This window comes from Synchiropus splendidus, chromosome 6 (genome assembly GCF_027744825.2).
Source record: "Synchiropus splendidus isolate RoL2022-P1 chromosome 6, RoL_Sspl_1.0, whole genome shotgun sequence".
NCBI lineage: Eukaryota > Metazoa > Chordata > Actinopteri > Syngnathiformes > Callionymidae > Synchiropus > Synchiropus splendidus.
Window position 1 is genome coordinate 10816653 of NC_071339.1, and position 26597 is coordinate 10843249.

The 26597-nt window shown below is 42.1% G+C and overlaps 1 protein-coding gene across 2 annotated transcripts in view; it reads right to left on the reverse strand.

Moving 5' to 3' along the window:
* Positions 1 to 26597, reverse strand: part of LOC128760024 (plexin-A1-like) — a 153187-nt gene that overhangs the window by 72467 nt on the left and 54123 nt on the right. For both annotated transcript variants that reach the window (XM_053866907.1, XM_053866906.1), the window contains exon 4: positions 13659 to 13799. In XM_053866907.1, the coding sequence (XP_053722882.1) occupies positions 13659 to 13799 (141 nt within the window). The remainder of the gene's footprint in view (positions 1 to 13658; positions 13800 to 26597) is intronic.

The window sequence follows — 26597 nt, forward strand, 5'->3', positions numbered from 1 at the left end:
TTAGAAAACGTTGACAAAAGGTAAGTACATTGTCAACTAGTAAAGGATGGTGAACTAAAATGGACCACACAAAATTCTATTTTAATTCAATTTTGATTGAAGTGAATGCAAAAGATAAGTTCATAAACTTCAGCAGCATCCAATGGGCACTTTGTCAATTAAATCTTCTCTGTTTTCATGGCTCAAAGTGATACTATCCCATTCATTATGTTGATTTTTTTTTCCTCCCAACACTACTACATGCCTGTCAGTCCTTCACACTGGATGCAAAACTTCTTTGATAAGACACATATGCCGCCAAAGATCCAGTCCTGGCACGTTCTCCAGCACTAAAAGGGTGCGAACAGATGGTTCACAGCACCGTCCCTGTGGCTCTCTAGGTGCTCCACATTCTGGGGTACTCATGAGAGATCAAGGGTGTTTTAAGTGTGTGACAGACAGATTGCTCGCATGTGTGCACAGTGCTAGCGCATCTGAGAACGCATGTCTGTTTGCACCTCCGCATGTACCCATGTGGTTGAAGTGTCAACGCGACTTTTAACTTTTCTGCGCCAACAGCTTTCAGTCGATGAGAATTGTGATCCCCTTAATGACGTGTGTGTGCTTTTCTCCTGAAGTATTCAGTTGCCTCTGCGGTCATGGACATCAAGATGGTCCATTAGTTGAGACAGTTGGAGTAATTCGCTGTAAAACTTTCAGCACCACCAATGGACACATGCAGCCATATTACCACCACCATGCTACAAACATGCACACTTGTTTTCATGAGCTTTTCTGTTTGGGTGTTCGACTTCATCAAATAAGAGTATTAGACAGATGAGCAGAAGTGTGGCGAGCTATACCTCATCTTGCACACGTTTTAACCACCATCTCTGGTGATCTGAGAAAAGCCTTCCTTTGCTTCCCTCGCATGCACCCAGCAACAGCAGACAGCAGACCTTGGGCACATTGTAATTTCTCTTTGCTTTAGTGAGCGTCCATGCTTGTATAGCTGTGTTTGAATGGGGGTGTAGATAAGAGGAAAGAAAGCAGAAGCCCACGACGAGAGATAAAGCTGTTTAGCTGCAAGATGGCAACAGGATGACAAAGGAATGCAGTGCTGAGATATTAGACTTGAAGCTGAGATTCCCTTGTGAGCTTTAAGTACATTATTGATATGAGACAGATGTGACATGATGAAACTCATTTATGTGCGACAATGACTTATATCAGTAAGGCCTCAGGCTTTTTAAAGGAATTATATTGCTTTGGCAGTGAGCAGCTCCACAAAAATGCTGAGCACAATGTCGGACAAATTCACTTTCAACATCTCCTGCTACTTCCTGTCGGGACAGAAAGCTGAGGTTTTAGCAGGAATTGTGATTTACTATCCTCCAAGTGGCCCATAAGCAAGGCTCGCTTCTCCTCTGGAGATAGATGCATGGCAGCTGCCTCCATGCTCAGCAGTCCAGTCCAGTGCTGTAGCTGGCAGGCTGCCCGGAGACGGAGAGACAGAAGAAATGATGCCAACGAGCAATAGTCAGAACCAGAGCGCGGGAGGAGGAGGCAATCTACTTGAAGTGTTTAGTGGATAGATGAATGGAAGGAAAGAGTACTGTAATGGAAGACACACATGGGGCGAATCAGCCAGGACATTGTGCTAAGCAGATATGATGGGGTGGCAGACAGCTTCTATGAGTCATTGTCAAAAAGTGTGAGCCAAAATTCAACACAGAAGAAAAGAGATGAAGCGCGGCTGGAGCTAGGAATTGATTCAAAGTAACAGGGTGATAAGAGGGGTGTGAATGAAAAGAGTGATAGCGGCGAGAGTGATGGGGGAGACAGTAGTGGTTGGAGGAATTCGATTGTCCATCCTGGCAGGAGAAAAACATCAGAGAACGCCTTTCACTTTCGTCTATGATGGAACACACAAGGAAAATGAAGCCAGAACAGGCTGTTTCTCATATCATCACAGAGACCAGCCCTCCATGCCATTAATCATCATGACTTTATTTAAGGACAATGGCCCACATAAATCACACTTTCACTGGGGGTTTCTTGGTGGGCCGACATAACCTTATCTCATCCCCGTCTGATGATAGATTTGGCCAATTGCTTAAAACTGTTCCTGTGCTAATCTCAGGGACGGCGCGGGGAGCCGGGCCCTGGTTTGCATTATGGGTCTCAGAGAAGTGAAATATGCAAAAGTCACCTGTTCAGTTTTGTCCTTCACCAATCAAGTCACAGATAACTCTGATATAAGCAAGTGAAATGTGGCCAAGCTGTTGCAATTGATGAGTCAAGCTTACTGTGAAGTTTGGTAAATAAGGTCCAGTAAATATGTGAGATAAAGAATAATCTACATCAAGGATTCATTCTTCATCAAGACTGTGGGTAGACTTGGTTTGAATGAGCCATTTGGTTGGGCTCTACCTGGAAAACACAAGTAACAACAGGAGCAAATCTGTGGCAGGAGACTCAGCTGTCCATTCTTCAACATTAAACATGGAGAGAGGTCATGGCCTGAAGTTAAGGGCCTCAAGGCCAAAAACAAAATATGCTTTTTTTTTATGCACTTGTGTTGTGGAGGCAATCAATAGTGATATGGCTCCAACTCATTACCAGTTCCAACTCTGCACTGCAGACAAGTGTAGTAGCATCAACTATAGTCGAGCACTTTGACAAACCTCAAGCTAATTTCCAATACATGCAGCATTGGTCAGTTGGGTGTAGTTTGAGGCTGCTGGCCTGCTTCAGCGAGGTTTCTGAGAATTGTTAGAAAAGTTTCAGTTGTCCAGTTCTGGGCACACAAGTTTCTAATAAATGAAATTATAATTGATTCTTACCTTGTGTTTTTTTTTTCGTGGCTTCAAATAATTATACTTCATATTTTAATCCATGATCCAATAATGTTATTTTTTGTAAATGAAAAATGTGAAAGATTTATTTTAAAATACTGCACAATCTAATCAAGATCGCAATATCATCCAGAAAAAAACAGTCTTCCCCCTAAATTGTTAACCCCTGTGTCAAACTGAATTCAGAATCAGAATCAGATTTATTGCCATGGTCAGTGGGGAGCCACTGACTAGGAAAGTGTCTTGGAATAAAGTGCAACAAAAAACAAATAAAATAAAATAAAAAAAAATAAATAGAATAACATAACAACAAGGCTGTTCACGAATTTAACAGTCTGATGGCGGAGGGGAAGAATCTGTTCCTGTGACGGGAGGTTCTGGTCTGGATGGACCGTAGCCTCCTGCCAGAGGGAAGAGGAACAAACAGTCCATGTCCAGGGTGAGAAGGGTCGGCTCTGATCCCACCTGCACGTCTCTGGGAATTCAGTTGTAACCTAAACATGTAAAATCGGTCAACACTCAGAATGAGACCAACAATGTACCATAATGTATTGGCTGTTTTGGCCACATCGATAACTAACTTCATTAGTACCCATCGAACAAGCCACTTAACATCGCCATGTAGGGATGAAGCAGCACGTGAGTTAGCATTATGAACCATACAAGACTTCTTGAGCAGACAATCGGGGAGGCAAACAACAATAAAACCGTCTTGATTCAACGACTCTTAACACAGGCTTGTTTCTGTCAGTGCGCCACATTACTCCTTTAAATGACCTTATAAACCATGTGAGCCTCTTCCTGGTCTTGCCATCTCCGTATTTACTATAAAATCTGTGGCTGTAACTCCCAATCTCTGGTCCCTCTCTCTGCTACAGTTGCTCGCTGTCTCCCCCGACCATGTCGCCATGCCATGACATCTCCTTTCTGCAATAAACTTTCCACCTTTCCTCTCCAATCTGCTTTTACAGAGCGATTGCACCTACTTCTAAAAGTCTGGCTAACAGGCTTTGTGATGGTCACCCCAAAAACCCAGAGGACCTGTAAAGCTTTCAATGTGGCTTTTCATTGGTTGTTAAATCTAAACACATAAAAGGATCAACGCTGTTACTGCTTCTTCTGGTGTAACATTCAAATAAAGGGTGCAGTGCGGGGGGACAAGGGGAGGGCCGGAGAGGAGGAAGGCACTGCACATTAACGGGAGCACAAGTGGAGGCAACGCAGCTGATGGAAGACACCATAGCTGCCAATCATAAATGTGCAGTGACCGTAATCCATGATGTCAGTTTCTGCTCTGCCATCACCATCACAGGCAAAAGTGATAAGAAAGACGTCACAGCCTGGCCTCTGGTCATTGGAAGCCTCATTTCTTCAGGGATGACTCAGAAAAACCAGAGACTACCTGAGAGTTGATTGGTTCTTTCATTTACAGAATCATCACTAACAGACCCTACATCAGCTTGTGCTGACAAAGCATCAAGGAAAGCAAACCAGAGGTAGCTGGTTAGTGGGACTGAACCACATGTGGACTTTCACTTGCACAACTAGATATGGTTTCATTAGGAACATTATAGCTATATTTGAGCCTTCACAACCAGTGCTGGCAGTTGATCATGTACATTTTGATAGAAGTGTTCGATGAGGAGAGGAGCATCTATTTTTCTGACTTAAATTGTATAAATTATGGAGAGATTGGAGATGAGTTATTCCATTCATATTAGTCGTTCAAACAAAACAGGCATTCCAAAATTCATTAAATTAGATCAACCACTACAAAAGAATTCCTATCCTTTTGGTTCAAGTTGGCTTAGCCACCATGAACATGCTAATAATATAAACAGGAGGCCCAAGATAGTTTGGTTGAAAATTCTTGCAAACTCTTGCAATTCTATTCTCACTCTAAAACACTTTCAAATATCCAAATTCTTCAACAATGAATGCACACGTTGCACTGACGTGTCGCCATGACAACGGTCAGAGCTGACCACGCTTAAAACTTGACAATGTAGACAACAAACAAATTATCAAATGAAGAGGAAACGTGTGATACATGAGTCAGAAAGTCCAAATCAATTCCACTTGTGTTCAACTGGAGGATTGTCTGGCTAGATAACAATAGGGGGGAGTGGGTTGCCAGAATTTCCACCTCAGTCTTACAGAGCTTGTTTCACCGCCGTAGCACATTTTTGTATTGTATTTGAAAAACACATTCTATTACGTCGCCTTTGCATCATAAATTATGGTTCAGGCTGTTGTCCGACAGTCTCACGCGCCACTATTCTGTTACTCTTCGCTACTAAATACCGAAGGTTACTTTTTTTTGTGAAATTCGATGCATCCCTAATAAATTTGTTTTCAAGTATTATATTTTTTTTAAATCATTGTTTGTCACTTTTCAGGAAAACATTCAAATTCATGAAAGGTTAGCAACAAGGTTATCTATTTAAACTACAGTATCCGCTGTAATGAGTGAAATGAAAAGGACGGCACAAAAAAAGGAGTGCAGACGATGTAAACAAAGATATCAAAGTAATTCTAAATATTTCATGAACATTCATTCATGTCTAACCTTGCCCACTAAATTTCCAAACAAAATGAAGTGTCCTTTCTACAGTCACTTTGTGCTCTAAATGCATTGACTGATTCATTCATTTTTTTCTCACTGTCCTCATGAAGTACACTGAAGCCCAGGTGAGGACAAAAGACATGAGACATAGGGGGAGGAGGAATGGGAAAAGAAGTGGGGCTCGGCAGAGATTCAACAGCACTAAAAACAAAGAGCAATACCAACGACGGATAGAGGGAGAGTAAAACAGCAGCGAGCAAGAGGTAAATGTGAGCGGCAAAGGTAGACAGGCCTGGAGGCCTTCTAATTAAGTGAGGATGGGAGAAGCATGCTGCCTGGTAAATGACTCTGTCACTTTAGTAAATGGACTTGGTGAGGAGTGAGGAGCAACACAGCTGGCATTTCCATTAGCATCGCCAAGTGACCCGCCGCCGTACATGCACAGGCCGAGAAAGTCAGGGAGGGACTCAGAATAAATGTTGATCTTCTTTAATTGTTTGTTCAGAAATGGCAAGGAATACTGAAGGAAGCTTAAACATATGGGCAGGTAAGAAAGGGAAAAAACATGAAACATATCAGTCCATTGTTTCCATTTCTAAACTAGTTTTAAAAACAGGGTCCAGCATTGAGACTGAGTCACAAAAGAAACTGGGCAATGTGTAGTTTCATTGGTTTGATGCAATGATGCTCAATACAGTTTTTTTTGGCAGCATGACACTCTTTAGTCTGTAAAAATCCATATACTAGCCGCATCATTGTATAAGCCCCAGAGTTCAGACGAGGAGAAAAGTAGCATGTTATAGTACAGAAATTACAGTGTATATGACAGTGGCCTCATAATAGACATCAAGAAGCTAGTGATTAAATAAGCAGCCAATAAAAGTGTTCATAAAGAATGGTTTATTGATCATAAAGACATTTGTGGCTTCTGTTCACTATTCTGAAAAACAGAACTGAGATGAACACCTTCCACTTCCAACTTCTCCATCTTACATAACTATACTCCGATGCCTCTCCTGGTTTGTCATGCATGAGTGGCAGATCATTGTTCAGCTCCTTGGGACCCAAAACAGTGACGTGCCACACTGAGCTGCTCTTGGGGCCACAGCAGCTGTTGATCGGCTTCGTCTCATGACGATCATTCAGTGACATCTTTAGGCGCGCCATATCCATGTCAGGCAACAAGAGAACCAATTGTTTGTCGGATTGAGAGTGACTGAGGGAAAAAAGAAGCTGATGGGGGAGATAGCCAAAAAGAAAAACCATTAACATCCCTATCCATCTCACGTTCTCCTCAAACCCTATCAGTCTGCTCCATCACAGCATCCTCTGGGAAACGACAGCAGAGTAAAACAGAAAGAGATGAGAGAAAGACAGAGCTATCCAGTGACGGCTACACTTCCATTAGGACTGATGGTATCACGCTAAAGACAAGTACGTGCTCTGTGACATGCAGACACCTTTTACACTTATTTAAAGAACAAACACTGGGCAGAGTTCTGCAATCATCTCTTCTATGGACAAGAGAGACAACAGAGGCTCGCTATGACGAAGGGAATAAGTACTTCGTGAGAGCGGACCTCTGAAAGTAATTGTATTGGTGAGCACGGCTATGGTTAACATAAATGTGTATATGTTGGAGTAAAAGCACTTGGTCTTGGGATGAAAAAGGTACTATATTGGTTTGAACTCCTGTAATTGAATGTCATATACTTGCCCGTCTACCACTTCACCCCCACTTTCACTACTGCCTCCATCTTGCCACTGTACTTCCGCGCTTCACTGCACCGAGCCTATTAACATTTGCATAACAATGACCAGCATATTGTTCTCGGTGTGTGTGTGTCCACGTGTCTGTGTGCGTGTGTGTAACTAACGTGTGAACGTATATTTATGTGGCCCGTGCGTTGGTGCAGAGAAGTCGGAGCAGAGGACGTCGGGCTACCTATTCAAAACCAAAAGTGAAAAAAGAAAAGCATAAAGAATACGTACAAATGAAAAGGTTTGAAATACAACTCATCCAAAGCACTTCAGGGTGTCCGGGGAGCAACTCAACCCAGCCAACCCAACCCAACTAAAAAAAGAAAAAAGAATAAATAATAAACACAGAATGGAACGCAGCACAGCAAGACACGATAAAGAAACACAGAAGCAAATGTTTGACATTTACTGAATTGGTGATGATAAAAACACAAGTTGTAAATCATGAGAGGAAAATCCCTCTTCAATGAGCTGCGGTCCGTCTCTTCATTTGTCCAGATGGGACACACAAGGTGAACGCACGTGCTACGGACTTCAGTCATTAGGTTTGTTTTTTGGAGATTTCTCATCTCAGTACAATTGAGGACAAGGTCCACATACAAATTTGATGAGAAGACACAGAACATCTGCTCTGCTGAGAGTGGTCTCAACACGCTATTACAGTCCAACACGCAGCCTACTGTCTTTTTCCATTTCAAATGAAGCTACAGAAAACGGCAGCATTGTGCTGCTCTATTCGTGACACGCTGAATTCTGGTTTTAAGCATGACAATAGCCCTTCAATCCAAGTCCATGCCATTGTCTGCAGAGGCATCTCCTCCTGCTATGATGAAAGACAGCCTCAGCCAACGACGGCATGTTTAACCGCTGTATTTTGCGCTCGTTAACTTCAGGACATCCACCGCCGGAGTTTGATAAATTAGGAAAATTAATCTTCCAGCCACTTAGAAGTGACTGATTAGCTGCATCTAGTTCACCAAATGTCAATCTTGATGGATACAACCAGCTGCTGATTATGCATGTTGATGTCAGTCGCTGCTAATGTGTTTGCTAACGAGATTGGCAGCAAACCAGTAATATGTGAATGTAAACAGATCAACACGCTCGCAGACACAGATCAGCAAACAGTGGCACGGGCGCGCGCTCACACACGCACAGGAGCGATGGGTGCCCAATATTTCCAGCAAAAAAACATAACTTGATGATGCTTTGATGACAATAACGGAGCAGACACGAGCGCTTGCTGCTGCTGCTGCTGGGACCCGAACCAACAGCTTGGAAATGGCTTAATCACCAAGTGTGAGAGTCTGTGTATGTAAATATGCATTAGTGTCAATTCCTCAGAGGGATGATCCTTGATAAACGCCGCAGAGGAAAATCACTGTCAGACTGTAAATGGACATTTAGAAAGCGCTGGAAGCGCAGAGATTTACATAGAGGTCTACTCTCCGAATCCATTTACTTGTTGGGCGAAATTATTCACAAAAATAGGCGGCAATATCCCGCAAACATATGTCATCGAACTAGCTGAAAAACTGGAGGTGATTGGATACAAAGGTTGGAAAATATATTCCACGAGACATTAACTACAGGCAGGCAGCAGAGCCAGGTATATACCAACTTATCAAGCTGGAGCCTACTGCTGCTGTGTATAGTTACTTTTTGGGCGGCTTTGTCAGACAGTGGTGAAGTGGTGAGCTCAGAAACATTCTGAACTCTTAAAGCTTGCCGTCACCTGGCTGTATTTGGAATTTGGGATGAAGGCCTTCGATATCAACATGAATAGTTCTGCTCATTTTCAAACACTGACAGTATGTCATTGAGATGTCACGTAGAGGACTTCAGCTCATATCACCCATCCCTAACTGTCACTCATTTTGACTCCCTGACATTGAAGCCTCACAGTACACTAAGCACCGTGTCTCAAGAAAACTATTTTGTCCAACGCAACAAAGACACTCAGAGGTCCTCTCCTCTGATTACAAAACTCTCAAGATCATTCCCATCACATTTCCTCCCACACCACAGGAGATGAATATTCATGCTCGCAGCAATTAGCCAGCAGCAAACACCACAACACTAACATGAGCAGAGAGCAATCAAAAGCAAGCGGATGAGAGCAACCGCGTGCAGCAGCTGTTGGATTTAATTCAGTCGGATCTTTCAGGTGAGCAGCGGCGAGCCGGTATGAAGATGGAAGGCTTGGAATTGAATCAGACCAATGGGTCTAGAGTATTTAAACATTCCATGCGTTTGTAAAGAATTTGTGAAGCTACTCTGAACTATCAATCACATTTTGGAGCGTGCCCTTCCACACACATTGGCTGGACCCTAATGCAAGGTTTCCAGTCACTCAACATTGTTAAGGCAGCCCCTTGATCTTATTGGAAATAATAGCATGACATTTTTGGTACCTCTTTTGTTGACAGACACAAAGGTACAAACTTGGGATGCACTAAATAATTCTGCTGAGGAGCGAACAGCGAGTGAGTCTAAATCAAGGCCGGACAGAGGCATGTGACAACCACTGCTGGCGTCCACACTACAGGCACAAACTACTACAAAATACAACATGGAATATCACTATTATCACGTCCTCGCCATCAGTTCTGTTGCTCCGCTGGACGTAAGCCCGGTAATATAATCCATCATCAGTGGTCGCCCCGAGGCGATCGGACCAGCCGAGCCCATTGGGTACTTACACCAGCAAGATGGTGCTGTCACTGCTGAAGTGGTGAAGTTTGTTGCCAGATTTCTATCACGGTATGTCTCTGAATGGTAGACTGGGTTGCCAGACCATTCCGACGAATATTCGACACATCCCTACTACAAACATGGAGCAGCACAGATCCACTGATGAACCCCAAAATAAAGCTGACAGAAGACAGTGTGAGGTTACAGACACAAAAAAGTGCTGCAGCCTTAAAGATTAACTAAAGAACTCCAGTGTTGTGACCACACTATTGGTTTATCATACACTCTTCCGTTATGAGAACCAAGAAAAGGACTTTATTAATATTTAATTTAAAGCAACCTCTAAAAGCTCACACCAATATGAAATAAATCGATAAACTATCCAGCCGATCAAACTCAAAAATGTCTGAGAAAACATTCCATTTCTGCATTGTGGCACAGTGGTGAGGAAAAAGTCTGTAAACCAAAAGAGACAAGCCCATCTCAGCCTTTTAATAATTTCAATCCTTCATTATCATAACATTCCTTTTCATTACACAGACATTCACACACGCACCAGGCTGGCTCTCCTGCTGTCGTATCCCTCATTGATAATAATGACAGTGATGCATATAGCTGGAGCAGAAGGAGTCATAAATCACTGGGCTTCACCCCGCAATCCCTCACAGCTTGGGTTCTCGTATTCAAATGTATGTATGCTTGCATGGGGGGGCGTGGGGTGGCGAGGGGACCTGACGCGGGGCACGCATCAGTGGATATGTCCAGTGACACCTTAATGTGCTTGGCTTGTCTGAAGAAACCCCTGTGGGCAACCAGCCAGGCGTGAGCAACACACACACAGAAACGCAAGTCCACGAGAGCTGCAACTTCATCGGAAAACACAAAAACAGAAGCCGGCATTTCTGAAGTAAGCCTGAGCAGCAGACGCAGAACAGACAAAAGCACCATGGTAAATGGCTTTATCTAGAGGGGTTGAGCGTGTCAGAGTGTACAGCATTCAGCCACCTCTTTTTTCTGCGAGTCAAAATGAAAACTCTGCACGCATGTCATAAGATCTAATGAAAAAGAATAGATAGATAATCTCACTGTTAATACATCGCAATGTCTCTCCAGATCTGCCCTTCCCTGTAACCCTGACCTTGAAGATTGCAAGATGGCATTTTGCTATTGCCACGATAAAAATCATCTTTCAATTTTACTTTTCCTCTCAGGTGATTATTTTTTTCTTTCTTATTTATTCTCTTATGATGTGCCTCTTAATTTCTGACCTACGGTCTGTAACTCTCACCCTAGCTTGTATAACAGGCCAAGGCCAAACTCAACCTACCTCCGCTTTTATTCCCCTCTGTGAGTGGGGATGCAGCTGCAATAGGGGATCATTTAAACACGGCAATGGGATCAGAAAAAGTGAAAAAAAAGGCTGAGACTCAATTTGGGCTTAGGCGGAAACATGGGAATGGGTTTCAGTGCGTATAGCAGCCAGATTTAAAAAAGCAGGGGTGGTGGTACAGGGGGTAGATGAAGGGCGAGGGATAAAAACGAGGGTAAGATGGAGGGCAAGAGAAGAAAATTGCCCCCTCTAGGCATAAGCACTCAAAAGGGGGTTTAGATAGCAGGAGCAGCAACACTGCTGCTCTGCTTAAGTCAAGCCTGTTAACTATTAATGATGATCAAACTCACAGCGAGATGAGGACTGGGTTTATGTTACCAGAGGAAGTTCCAAAAAGGGCAATAATTGAAGGACACAGACGCACAGTGTCCTTGAATGTATGCTTTCCGGAACATGAGGCGTTGTCTTTGTATTTCACAGCGAGCACACTTGCCTCACTGTCAAAACTCAAGGTGGCGAAGAGACCACCAAGCATTCAAGTGTGTGGGTGCTTACACTCATTCCTTGCCTGTCCAGCCACCATGATTATGTGGGACAGGCCACCCAGTCACACAACCAAGGGCAACTTCAGCCTCATCATAGGGTTGGTCGACCCAATAAGTAGAGATGGCTGGGACATGACACTACATTACATTCTAACCTTCATCATCATGTTCTAGCAGTAAGTTAACACCTGCGTAGTCAAACAGCCCTCTACATGCTTAACCAAGCAACGGCAAACATATTTCTGACGCTCATTTTTTCACCATGGCCACAGAATAGCACGACTATACTGTCATACCTCATCATAACACCGTGCAAGAACCACGCCCACAAGAGTGCTGTTACTGCACAGGCATGGTTTGTGTGCCATATTTTTTTTTCCTAAGCCTGTGGTTAAATAACATGTCGCTTAAGTATGGACACAACATGGATGAAAAACAAGTGATATCAAATGAAGAATGAAGTAGAAATGGCAGCACAACAAATCACAAGACAATATCAACTTTGCTGTCAACTTCTTGCCTTCATGATTAAAATTAAGGTGAAATATTTCTCATGATAATTGTGTACTATCAAAAGTCATCTTTCAACAGGCCTAAAGGAGGAAGTTCAGAGAGGCTGACATGGTGTGATATGGTGTTGTCCAGGGTTGGTTGGAGAAGTGTGATGTTTGCATGTTGCTTGTTAGGATCATACCATGCCATCTTCTGGGTTCTCACTGGCGCTTTCACATCATAAGGCCTTCCTACGCTGGGGTTTTGACCTCGCATGCTGGGACTTCACCCCTGACACTGGGAAAACACCAGCACGGGGGGAGCTGTTTTTGTCAGTATGACAGCAATGTCAGTGCTGATGGTGAATCAGTAGAGCAGGACTCTGCCATCTGAGGTAGACCTTTAAAGGACCTAAAGGAGGACCCTATAACACGTCACTGTCTGAGAAATCCTGGGGAGAACTCTGTGTCTCGATTGTGTAGTTTGAGGCACTGTGATTATTTTATGATCCTTCAGTTGAATCAAGTTTTAGTACCTCGTACTTGCACTGGACTTACTCCAAGCAAAAACCAAACTCGAGTTGGAGCTACTGGTATTTAGTCACCTACTTTGAGAAGATTTGAAAGAACTGACATGAAACCATTGTTTGCACGAAACAAAATAATATGGTGTTGCCTGAAGACCAAATTTGTATCTACACCAGGGTAACTGCTGATGTAGTATTTCATCTTCAGCTTTAACCAAGGTCTCGTGAATCAGCCTAAAACCTTCTCCCAAAAACAGATCTCAGACCCTCTCTTCTTAACCAGACAGCCGCTTTCCTGAGCTTGCCTTAGATCTATTAAACACGAGCATGTTCCCATCATGCTCCTTCAATCTCTGCTTCCTTCACTCACCACACTAATGAGACAGAAAAACGAGCGGAGCAGCTGGGCCTGGGGAGCAACAGAGAAGCGACACGCTCACCTCCGCCTCCAACACCCCCCTCCCCTTTCCACCTCTGCTTTCTCCCGCTGTCTAACCATCAAAGTAGACCCGGCACTTACCAGCGGTGGAGCTGGTAATGACCACGGGCACATGTACACACTCCACGTGTGACCTATAACACACTCTGTATGTCGGTGTGCCTGTAATGTCTTGATTATTAGAGAACTGTCGTGTTGCGGAGACGTGGGTTGCGACTGCGGTTGAGTTTGGAGCCATGCAATTACGTTTAGCAAAGGTTGAGGAGGATTAAACCAAACACCATTAGGGTTTGTTCAGGAGTTGTTTATCGACCGCCGTGCTGGAAATTATTGTTCCGACAACAGCAACAACTACTTGATATTCATGTTTTGGCTGGTTCATAGTAACTCTTTTGCAATAAATTTGGGGCGTTCGCCCCATGCCGTCGCTAAGTGCCGTCCTTAAAGATAGATAAAGCTCTGACTCACCTGTCTGTCAGTCATCATGTACAGGTGCTGCCGGTCGGGGCTGAAAAGCATGTCCCTCAGTAACGGATGACCTCCCTCACTTAAGGTCACCTTCTCGTAAAGAACTGCAGGACGGTTGGAACTCACAGAGTTGACCAAAATCTGGAAAATAACAGAGAGAAAAAAAGCATTTTTTAACTTGGTTAAAGATGGGAAGCTGTGTGTAACATATCAAGCCACAACAAAGAGGGCGCTTGCATTAGCGCTCCATCACTGATGTTTATTGGCTGTGCTTATGCTATCAGCTAGCATTAGAGACAAAGCACAATAAAGATAAGCTGCAAAAATATACATGGCCAAAACTAAAAAAAAAACGCCCAGAAAGAAGAGATAAGAGAGGAAAGAAATCCACACACAGGTCTTCAGGGAGGAGGCTGAACACGCCCATGGACAATAAGAAAATCAATTTAGCATCTCAACAGAGAGGAAAAATGCAGGGACAACAATCATATTATCTCTATAAGCGAATAAGCTCATAAGACTGTGATGAAGCACTGCAGATGAAAATGAAATATGGATCTTATTATCTAGATAATAGGCCTGTAAATATTAGATACATTTCATTTACAGATGGCTGGCATCAAGACAAAACCAATCATGTGCTTATCCGGCTCCCCCATCAGTGTGTGACACGCTTAAGACAGACGTGAACCATCCATGATATATATAACCTCAGAAGGAGTCAAGGAAGGAGGAATAACACATGCACATTCAGGATGATTAAAAAAAATGAAAAGCTAAACATAGAATGGTGAGAGCATGAGCGTCACATAGATATAGAATTTGTCTGGGTGGATCTATTGATTGATCGATGAGAAAAACAAGCAACATCATCAAATCAAATCAAATCAAACCAGGCTTCTTTGCCTGGAAGTCAAGGGATACAATCTAATAACCAACCAAACAGAAGACAGACACATGAGTTCAGACTTGTAAGTTAGTGGCTCTAAATGTGAGATTTGTTGTGCAAACTGGCTAAAACCTTTCACGCACGTGGAAATGTTCACATGCATATTACTCATGAACTATAGTTGTTATAGAGGGGGAGTAAAATTAAATTACAGGAATATTCCTGACATAGGATGAAGTTGTAAGCAGAAGTAAATGAGTTCAATGTAAAGAGAGTTAGGGTTAGGCTTTATTATATGACTGATCGTTCTCTTCTAAGGTTAATTGCTCAGCCAAATTGTATGAAGCTTTAATGTCTTATATTGATATTGAATATATTTCGTTACCAGAAATGTGCTCGGCATATTTTCATTCTGAAGGTTTTGCTAAAACATAAGCCTCACTTCTGTTCAAGGAACAGCATCTTGACTGTATTACTCAGCACAATTTCTTGGCTTGAAATCTGGTGGAGCATATGTAATTCCCCTCAATATCAAGGAGCACCTGGCTGCGATTTCTTCAATCCAACTGATGTAAAGTTCACTCAGGAACTCTTAATTACAGATATTAAGAGTTTGAAACATGACCTCAAGGTCACTGCATTCATTCTAGAGTTTAGAACGATGTTGTTATTCCCGCAACCTTATCACTCTGACACCATCCATTCAGCTCAAATCATTTCATAAGACGCCAGATCTATTTTGTACGTTTTTCCTGTGAATCTTGTATGTGGTAAGCAGACGTCAACCTAAGCTTCAATGAACTCAGTGAAATAAGTATTTTTGAATAGCACATGAATATTAGTGTATGACTTATTAACAAGGAAGAAAAAATGCAAATGACCACTGCACTGGAACATATTGCCTTGACTGAGCTTCAGATTCCATCCTTTGAAATGCATTTTGTTCTTCTGTTTAACAACCTTCAGTGGCATGCAACTCACCCCCCACATACATCTTTGAACGACACATTGTTTTCACCGAATGCGGGAATATTAATAGCCCAGTCTGCCGATCCACCCAGAAGTACATCCTAAATGTTGGGTTTTATCTGTGTCAGCAGGCCTGGTGAGCTCTGATAGACACACAGGATCGTTCGCTCGTGATAGGGAGGCTGGCACAGTGCGACAGAGAGAGGCTGATAGGATAAGACAGCAGCACATCCATGAGAATGATACCTGTCAACACAAGGAGTGACAACTGAGGAGAGAAAGATAGGTAGTCAAACGCTGTGATTATATCTATGTTGTTTCTTTCAACAAGGAGAGCAAAGACAGATGAGACTAAATATTGGTAGGAGAGTGTTCCAAGAAAACGCCCCATGTACGGATACTCATGCTCCCGCTATGAACAGAAAACCAGAACCCATCCCTTTCCAACCATATTCCCGTCACTGATCACGTATCCATACGTTCTTTACCTTGCTGTTCACCAATATGCCCACCAGGGGGAGCAGCCCCTGGTCAAAGGTTTATGACAACAAACTCCAAAACAAACATGGCGACTGAGGAAGAAGTATCAACAAAAGAGGAAAACGATGGAGAATTTCAACGCTTGTTATGTCTTCTTCATGTCTCATTATAGCTACATATCAGGTAGTGACAACAACACTGCCCCCCCACGGTTTCCGGTGATACTGATGTGTTTGGCCCGTAACCGTAAGCTTTGCGCCCAAACACGGAGGAAATGAGTGCACACTGCACAGACAGAAGGCTGCGTCCGTATCCGAATGTAACGTTGGTCCTGAAGAGGCAACAGATAAAATGCAAACTTAAAAGAACATTTTCAAGCAATTTGATTAAGATAATCCTCGTGAATCAAGTTGTAGAAACACTCCTCAAACTTCTTCACCATTTCCAGCATTCATTCAAGACAAAAGTGTCAAAGTGTCTCAATGAAAATTATGTTATCAAAGAAAATTATTCCCATATGAGCAGCCGTTTTAATACGATTGGATTATTCCAAACAGCTGCATACAACAATCTAAAAACAACAGATGGCACTTTCCTTTTATCCTTTGGACAGATTCATGTAAACTTCATATAACCTCTTTGTGCCAATAAGCTGGGTTTTTATCCCCAACAGCCTATCAGATAAAAGTCTAAAATGCATCATTTCCGACAGCGATGGGAGCTAAGCAAAAGGTAAATAGGCCCAGACACAAAACAAATACACCAGTGGTTCCCTCCTTTGACTACATGTGCCGTATGTGAGCACACCTTTTGTGCGTTTGTAGAAACATAATCCAGTCAGTTGGATGATTACACGTTCAGTCTCGCAGTCGAATGTTGACTTTGGTTTCACTTAACTGTCTGTCTTTGTGTGTGTAGTTTAGACAGGAGCATAGTACACAAAAACGTCCTTCATCACCGCGATCAGACAGAGTAAACCCGAGCCATATGTGGGTCACAAAGACAAAACACGTCTTCCTTCAAAAGCAGCAAGATGGACAAAGAGCTGTGTTGACAGTGACGGACGAGGCACGTAGAAGAACACATACAAATCACAAAGACAAGCAGTGGAATGTCGGTGTGTGTCATTGGTTGGTTTGTTTTCAAGGTTATTTGCAGTCAATTGGTTTAATACAGATGTGAAATCAATCAACAACACAGTATCGACTGCTTTTTTTTCAGTGATGTCATAGTTCTGTTAATGATTGTATAGTAATCTGTATTAATGTATAATTGCAGCATTTATTCACTGTAATATTACCATTACTACTATTAAGGGATGACGGGGTAGTGTACAAGTACTTGCATTTGAGTGCTCACCGATACAGAATACTTGCGCTAGTAGCCCTTTTAATTTTCTACGTACGTTGTTATTTGAACAACATTCTTCAGTATGTTTTTCATGTACATGGCTGACGGTCACAAGTTTCAAATTTTTCTTCTTCGCCTGCCCGAACCTTTCAAATTAAGTTGCTTTAGGTAGAAGTCGCCAGATAAGTGTGTGTAGCAGGTCGCTGAATCCGGAGTGGCCACAGCATTTTATCTATCTAGCACCTCACACACACATCTCAGAGCAGACGGTGACACCAATTCTGACGCTTTACAATGTCATGCTGCTCACTAATTAAAAGCCATTTTTACGTGAGAATTCAAGTAAACAAAGCAATTCAATAGAAACAACCATATTTACATTGATCTTCCATACATCATTCCCTTTGTTTATCACCTTCCACTAGGCCGGGAATCAAGTTCATTTATTACCGCCTTCAACGAGGTTACGTTTTCAACAGTGTTGGTTCGTATGTCTGCGTTGAAAATAACTTGAAGCGTTATGGACTGATTTAGATGATATGGTTTATAAATTGTGATGCTATCTAGTTCCAATCAGTTAAATGGGTTTTGAACCACTTTTCTTTAAGGAACATGCCACTGCGACTCCTTCGTGAAATACGCACTTGATGATGATACAGCTTTCTCTCTCTTTGTGCATGTGTTCAACATTTACGTTGCGTAGCGTTATTTGGCTAGCATGGTTTCATTGGGATCCAAAACATACCAAGCACTTACATGTTTTCCCAATTTATACAAGGTGACAAACCGTACATTCCGGACTATAGCATGCCTGTGATTTCATCAATTTGATGAGATGAGGCTCAATATTTTGGCAGCACAACACTCCTTTTAGCCGGTAAAAATCCATATATTAGCCTCATCGTTGCGTAAGCCTCTGGCTTCAGGCTGCGAGAAAAAATGCTAACCAAATAGCTGTATCAACTCGTCTTAGACCAGGCATAGGCAACATCAGGTATAAGTGGTGTTCCATTAAGTTTTAAGTCAAACCTGCCATATAGCTTCTAGTTCAACAGTTGCACTCGTAGATTTTTTTTTGCTACTAAGACTAGCTGATATCATTCCCAGCCTGTATGCAACTTTGGCAACAGAAGCAGAGCACATTTGAATATGATAAAAATGACAACTAGGGAGTTACCTGTTTGTATGGAGACTAAATTGGAGTGGAGGGAATATAAATATAGGTGCATATTAAATGGGAGCCAGTCCATCAATTTGTGAGCAAACAATCTATCGCTCTATATTCCCAATTTAGTTTCATCTCTTCACAATAGGGCTTATACATACTGCATTCATCAAAGGGGAAGAATGTGAAAAATAAATCTGGCACTCGACTATTGGTTTCTATTGTCTAGTGTTGTAGTCAATAGGAGCTGTGTGTGAGACTGTGTGTGTGTGTGTGTGTGTGTTCTAGTGGCAGAGGCACGCTGATAACATGGCCACTGGTGCATCTAATAGCATATTTTAGAGACACCGAGGAAAAAAGAAACGTGATTTCAATCTTTCTTGGAAGCAGCAGAAATCATGGCTGAGGCTCTGTTTTGACTTTGCCATTGTGCCCATGTCTGCTTGAGTATATATGTGTGTGTGTGTGTGTGTGTCTGTGTGTGCGTGTGTGGAAGCAGATGTTAGCAATGGATGTAACACACGAGCATAATGGGAGCCAGGCCAAAACCACACCTCAATGAGGTGAGCGCCCAATGACTCCAATCCAGAACATTCCTCCCTCCACTGCAAACTGATTTCTCTACCCACTTTAGCCACTCGCACAGAAAACATACATATGCATTCATTTCATGGCCACTTTACATAACTATATAATGCCACCCTTGTTTTGTACCCATTCTACATTTCAAAACTGTATAGAACATATAAATTAAGAAGCAGTCTGTCACTTTCCACCCAAAATAAAATCAAAAACACCAAAGACAGATGGGGGCAGGGGGGTTTAGAGAAAATGAAAAAACAGCAAGCAGTAACCACAAAATCATTACTTGGCAACAGAGAAGATGTTTCAAATTAAGAGTCAGGTTACTGGTAATGAAGTCTCATCTCGGTGCAGGGGTTTGAGGGGAAAAACAAAATAAAATAGAGAGTCAAAATGATGTCTGGCAGTAAGCAATGAGGAACGCAGTAGCGTTTAAAATAAGATTTTATAGCACTGTTTAGAGCAATTTACAGTGGCGGTAGGCAGGCAGTGGTTCTGTGGGTGCATGTCTGCAGCATTTTTAAAATGTTGTGTGTTAGCCAGTGAAAAACAACGCAAATGTGAACTCAGTCTATCATCTTGTTAGCCACCAAACCAATGCTGCCGTCACTGATGGTTTCTCAATGTTCAAGTTGCTTTGATCACACGATGGACTAAGTGTAAACAGACGACACATAAAGAATGAAATGGTAGTCCAACTGAAAGTCTAACTGATTGACCTGATTGACTACTTCTCTGTATTTCAAATTACATTAAAATGAATACGCTGTTGCCTTTCCTCACAGATTGTCATCAGACAATCTACTACACTGGATTCCTCGACTTATGCCTCATGACAGTGAAATGTCGCGCAACATAAAATCTAGAAATCTAACTTCCTGTATATCATTTCTTTCTTTCATAAGCAAACTAAAATATCAGCGTAACAGAAGTCAAAACATCATCAACCCTTTGTATTTCACGTTTCACAGTCCCTCCAGGAGATGGCAATGTTGCAATTGCAACTATTAACGAAATTCCAACCAATCCCAGCGAGTTCGGCAAGGCGCTACAATCTTGTTGCATCACCATGACTTTGCCTCTAATTCCACCAATCACTTTAGTCTCCTTTCTCCTACTCCTTTATGCGGCATGTGTGGCATCATATTTCCTCCTTCCTTGTTGAGATGAACTTATGTGCGATGGCACACACATTTCCTCACAAATATTGCCGCCAAGTGTCGCTATTCGGACGTGAACGTTTTTGAATCGATTTATAAATGTCCAATCTTTGACTCTTTGAATCTCCAACTTTGGGAGGAGCTACGTAACAAAACAAAGAGTGCTCACTACACAGTGTCAACCCAGACACTACTCATGGAACATCATAAAAAAGATTAACTTATTTTATTATCATTTATTATTTAACATGAACATCTTCTTCTTTGAAGTTGAAATACTCAATGTTTTGTGATGAATGATCAGAACTTTCACCACAATCTTTCATTAAAATATGCTGCAAAATCAGGCATTTTTGGCCCAAACAATCAATAAAGAAGGACTGGTACAACCCTCCTCTAGCAGGAAACTGAGTAATGAGATTGAGGCTCAGTCGGTTAGAAATGAAGACGAGGTCAAGAGTTGAAACAGTCAGAGATAGTGACACACTTGTGTTCACTAGTGCGTGACAAAGGCCACATTCCATAAGTCTTTCAGAGCAATCCATTACTGCTCCTACCAACACAATTGTATTTACTTTATGGCAGTGTACTATATATTCAGGGCTATCAATAAGTCAAAACTGCAAAAGATTTGGAGAATCTGGACATTTAGCTTCCACTGGCGATTATATTTCTTGACAAGCAGCTAAGCAAAAATGCTCGAGCTTCTAATGGAAAAGGTTAAATGGCACACCAGATATAGTCTGTTCGAAGGCGGGAGGTGAAAACACACTAAAGTACTTAGGTGGAGTGGCCTGTGTGAACTTGAGTGAGTGAAGTCTTGTGTTAGAATTCCATAAGGGCAGGCAAAGGCAGTTTCAGAGTCTATTGAAAGAGACACATAGCAGTTTCTGTGGGCAGTTACAGTAACTTTTTATCGTTTATCCACCCAAATAATAACACTGAGCTAGCACAGAAATCCCAGAGAAAATGTTTGCTGGTTCAGCTCCACCATGTTGCGGCAATTGCAAACTTGTGTTTGGGTAAGAGCCAAAGGAAAGTACCTGGCTTAAGTTTGGGCCTCGAGTTACAGGACCAATGCTGAAATATGTAATGGGGAGGAGAAATAGCAGGGTTGTTAAACACAGAGCAGTGGTGAGACTTTGAGAAATGTGGTCTTCACAAGCTCATGATGCCCAACCTCCAGTGTAATACGCCTCTCCCTCTGTCCCAGTGAGCTCACTCTGCTTTCTTAACATGCTGAAAAGTTCCTGGTTGCTGCCCACCAAACAGAACAAGCAAGTACAATCGACTATTGTGCTAAATGTGCCGTTAAGCGTGTCAAATAAAAATAGATAAATCAATCAAAACAAAGGAATATCCTTAACCTAAGCATAACCTTTAGATAATATAATTTCACAACGTATGATCACCAATTTCTATCCCTCATTCCTGAGCCACAACCAGAAGGATGTGACTGGTTTCCGCTATTTAAATGATTGTTGCAGCTTCAATGAGAGCCGCCACATTCAAAGGAAAAATCCTGACAGAAATAATAAAAGGACAGGCGCATGTCCATTGTGAATCCTGCCGGACATATGAAGAGACATAGAGACATAGAGACATGTAGTTTATGTATGCATACATGGGGAAATATTAATATTAAAAAATAAAGTAATTATTTTTCTTTTCCCCTTCAATCCCTTCCTCCCTGACTCAACCACATTATTATCTAAAATCTTAGCATGTTGACGTGTGTATATAACCCTTGTAAATGAACACCAGCCCACTCCTCCTCAACTCCCTCAACCTTATGACATGGCTGAGTCACAAATCCTGTTTGATCATTTCTGCTGATTGTTCTTGCTTGATGACGCCCACTGAGAGGAACGATGTCTAAATCTTAGGGGAAATAGTTGGGTCATGTCCTCACTCAACGCTCACTCTCTGACCTTTCGTACTGTCAGTTGGTTTCTGGGATGATTAAGTAGAAAGCAGGAAGATTAATAGTGTGAAAAGGGAACTATAATCATTATTCTTGCTCAGAAATATGACACAGAAGTCGTGTCACCAGCGTTTTCAATACTTGCCTTGTCTGGGGAATATATAAACAAGAAGTGGAGATTCTTGTGCCGACACAAGTACAAAATAAATGCACCTTCGGGGTAAAGCGAAGGATTGAACACCTGGCCCAGCAACAACGCTGACTTTCCTGCTTTTTAATGCATGAGGCTTAGAACACTCTGCACTCACATACTGTCACTATTAAAAGCAGCAACTTTATAGCTTGAAACTTCTGGGTGATAAAGGGAGTAAAGAAAGCGAGACAATGGATGGAAGGACAGAAAAAATACACACCCATTCTGCATGCCAACATTAAAGCACACAAACATAGACATTTGCCACAGCAGCAGAGGCCCAGCATCTGGTGCGACCAGGTGGGGGACAGATGCCCCTCCTGGTTTGGCACGTGGCCATGGAAACACAATAGCCAGCGTCTCGGGAGGAGTAGGTGGGGATGGGTTTGGTTGACACTCAAAGCATTTTATGATGATGCGGATCACCCACATTCATCCAGATTCCTGCCAAACTATGACAATTAGAGGCTGCATGTTTCAGCGGGAGACTGACTTCATCCAGGGCTGAGCAGCACTGGCGCAATTAGTAGGAACAAATTTGGCAACATTCAAACCAGTGGGGAGCTTAAAACAAAACTAGGATATGATGCGCTCAAACTTTTGCAAAAATCTTTCTTCATTCAAAGGGTCCTAAAGCCAGTGGGATTCTTCTACGCCCCCCACACCCAAGCCTACATTTAACATGTATTTTCCTCATTAGCTGCTCAGAAAAATCATATACTGTGAATGGATTTGGCTGCCCATGGCGCAGGCCATCTCCACCCAGGCAGAGGGTAGATACCGAGGTATGAACTAAGATCCATATGGAAAAGAAGGGAATTGTCAAACAGTGTACAACTGTTTGCATTAATCATTTAACAGGAGGAAAAGAAGAAGGTTTACACTCACTGCTTACATCATCATGTCAAAAAGGGTTCCCTATATTTGGAAAGCAGAGAGAGCAGAATGAGCAGCGAAGTTTCCAGACAGTCAGCTGAGTTCACTGGACAGTCACAAGATTGCTTTTTATAGAAGAGTGCTGCATTATGTCACTCTGTTCATCATCTCTCTCTTGCCAATGTGGACCAGTGTCCCCCCCCTCCCAGGCCCATTTCCTTCCTCCCCCCTTCCTCTGGCCTTTCTTTCAATCTGCCCTACACAGCAAGAGGAGGCCGGCATGAACAAGGGAAGTTGTACATATAGAACAACATGGAAGTCATTAACCTCAGATCACTTTAAGACACCAGTGCGCAGGTCGACATACAGGTCGGCGCATGGACACTGTGGGCAATTACACCAACATGCAATCATAGTCATCAGGCCTGATTGTGGCAGTTTCACAGCGATGCATGTAAAGATTATATCGCAGCTGTGTTGACTTTGCTGTAAGCCTCAACATTACTGTTCTCTTCGGATGGTGTAGAACGATGTGGGAAAAGCTCATGTGGAGAGCAACAAAATGTTGAATAAACTGACACCGGATTTGGAACAACAAATGTTGCTTTCTTCTGATCCTGGACAAAAGAATAAATCGTGTGCGTTTTTAGCTTTTCGTGCGAGGAAAAATTTTAAGCATGTCCACATGAATGAAATATACAAAATGTACGTATGGCGGTGGCGCAGAATCTAGGCGTCAGTATCAAGCTGAGCAGGAAGGCATTTGAAACAGACGAGGCTAAGGAGAAATCACTATGCAAGTTAAAACTCTTTTTAAAAATTGAGTTGGGTGATTACGATTTCGCATGCAGTTTTTGGAGGGAAGAAATTTGTTTGTTGTTCCGCATTATTCACTAATGATATTACAGTAAATCAGCTTTAAATCGTTCCATATTATGACCACCATGGAATATGATACAAGTAATATAGAAACAGTCCTTCCCTGCAAGACAGGTCTTATTATTATGTCATGGGATGAATTGCATCTACACGAATGGCATATCCTTACTTAACTATGCAGCTGTAAAAAAACAAAGCTTTTATGGCACAGTGCTCGCTGCATTATTAAACAGCTATCATTGATATAGTCAAGTTGTTTTTAATAATGTATAATAAAATAAAACAATATAAAGCACAATTATAACCTTGTTATGACTAATAATACTATTACTAAAGTTTGTTGCAGGCACACAACAGACTAGCTACTGATGTCATTCTATTCAGTGAGCATGCCTGAAACAGGGCTGTGATACAATACATATCCCAATACTGGAGTGATCATACGGTACACTGCGATACTCTAAGTTCAACAATATATTGCAATATTCGTCGCCATCATTCTCAACAGGGGAAATCTGATAACGCTGTACAATATGTGCATGAAAATAAAGAATTTATTGTTATTAACCTTTGCGCAGCCAACAGAGGAATCAATAGCTACCTTAATCTACAAAATAACATGCAAAAAGAAAAACACGTCACAAATGCTGAGTCGTATCCAAGCAGCCATGTATTAAATGTTGATATAGCTGACTTAAATATGAGGACAACATCACACAAGTATCGCGATACTGGCCGTATCGCTATTACCTTACACCCTAATATGAAGGCAGAATTAAAGTTGTTTTTCTTCCAACAGCCTGGACGCACATTTCCACAAGTGATTCACGCGCACACACACTGACACCATTAAGCAGCAGCATGCGAGCTCAGCAGGATTTAGAGGACAATTAAAAAAGCTTGATTAGTCGGAAATTTGTATATCAAGGAATGCGCATCTTACAGATGGCAAAACAAGCTCTTTGCATTTAGAAAGACGCACACTTCACTGGTATCCTCCAGGGACGCAACACAAGGGAGAGTCGGCGGAGAGGGAAGGCGCTGTTGTAAATACGTCTAATGGTGCTGCATCTGGCAGGCTGTTGAGATAAGTGCCGGATGGAAATGTGCCCTCAATCCTCAAACTCAAAATGCACCAAAACAAATGACTTCGTGGGAAACCAGTTTGGTAATATCTGCTGAGGATCGGGTGATTATTTCACATGAAGACGCAGTCCTTTCACAATAGTTTTCTACGTCAATGTTTCTGTTCCCTTCCTTCTCCGACATGCGCCACTTCCAGTAAACTAGCGTCACTACTCTATTGTTTTCTACTTCCTTATTCATGGTTCCTGAGGTACCTGAGTCAGACACACTACACGTCTGTGTGAACTTTTCATTTGCATTCACATTCGCAAGCAAACAAAGGTCTTTCTGAGACGTTGCTTGAGAAGCCATGTTTCACTGTCCACCCATATTGGATACACAAATGAACCCAGAGAAAACACTCACATGTGTGGTGGACAATAAATTTTAGCCAGGCGAATGCGGCCCCCTCAAAAGACACAGTGGGAGTGAGGGTTAAGGCCAGAAAAGTGTACCAAATCTGAGAGTTCATCCGGAGGTAAACTTGATTCATGCTCACAGGAGGGCATGTGATGCTGATTTTTCAAGATGTAGACGATTAGAAAAACAGGTATTTTTCTTTACGAACGTACAATTCCGATAAATCACTGAGAGCTAATGATTTTTTGTTTTAAAAACTGTTTTCTGTTCAGAGCACTACAATGAGTCAAGATTCATCAGCTTCTTGACATACACGTAATAAATATGCAATGTAAGTGGGTTCAATTTCCACAGTAGGAAAACATCATTTAAACACGATGAACATTCAAGAAAGCAGGAAAGACAACAAATGAAAAGTAATGTAGACATTACTTTGGCTCGGTGTTTTCAGTGTTATCCTCACGACAAAAGATGAGCCCCATACAGATGCAAATCAAGAGTGTGAAGTGGAATTGACATTAGAAATAATTATATATATTTACATTACAGAGCTAAGTTTGTGCTCTTAGCTGCTGCCATGTTTCCATTATGACGGGCGCAGCGTGTGATGTCAACTTGAGCGCTAAACATAGAGTTAAAATGCCAAGATTGGCTTCTTGGACAGACCCTTTTTCACAGATATCAAATGCAATGTTATGAGGAATAAAATCCCTGTTCAAGTAGTGTGATGCATTTTAAAATGATTTTTTTAAACAAACATAAATAGGCAAAACTGCCAGACAGACAAAATAAAACTCCTTGATATCAAGCAGCATTTGAGCCACCATTCAGACGTTAACAGGGAAAGTTACCGATGTTAAAAGTCAGAGCAATGAGAAGTGATCATCTGTGCATTTCTAAACTGATCTGTGACAAATTCACAACTCTGATGAACCTGTGTCTCCATCCCTCAATCCGAATGCACTTGCAGCTGCGACATGAATTGGA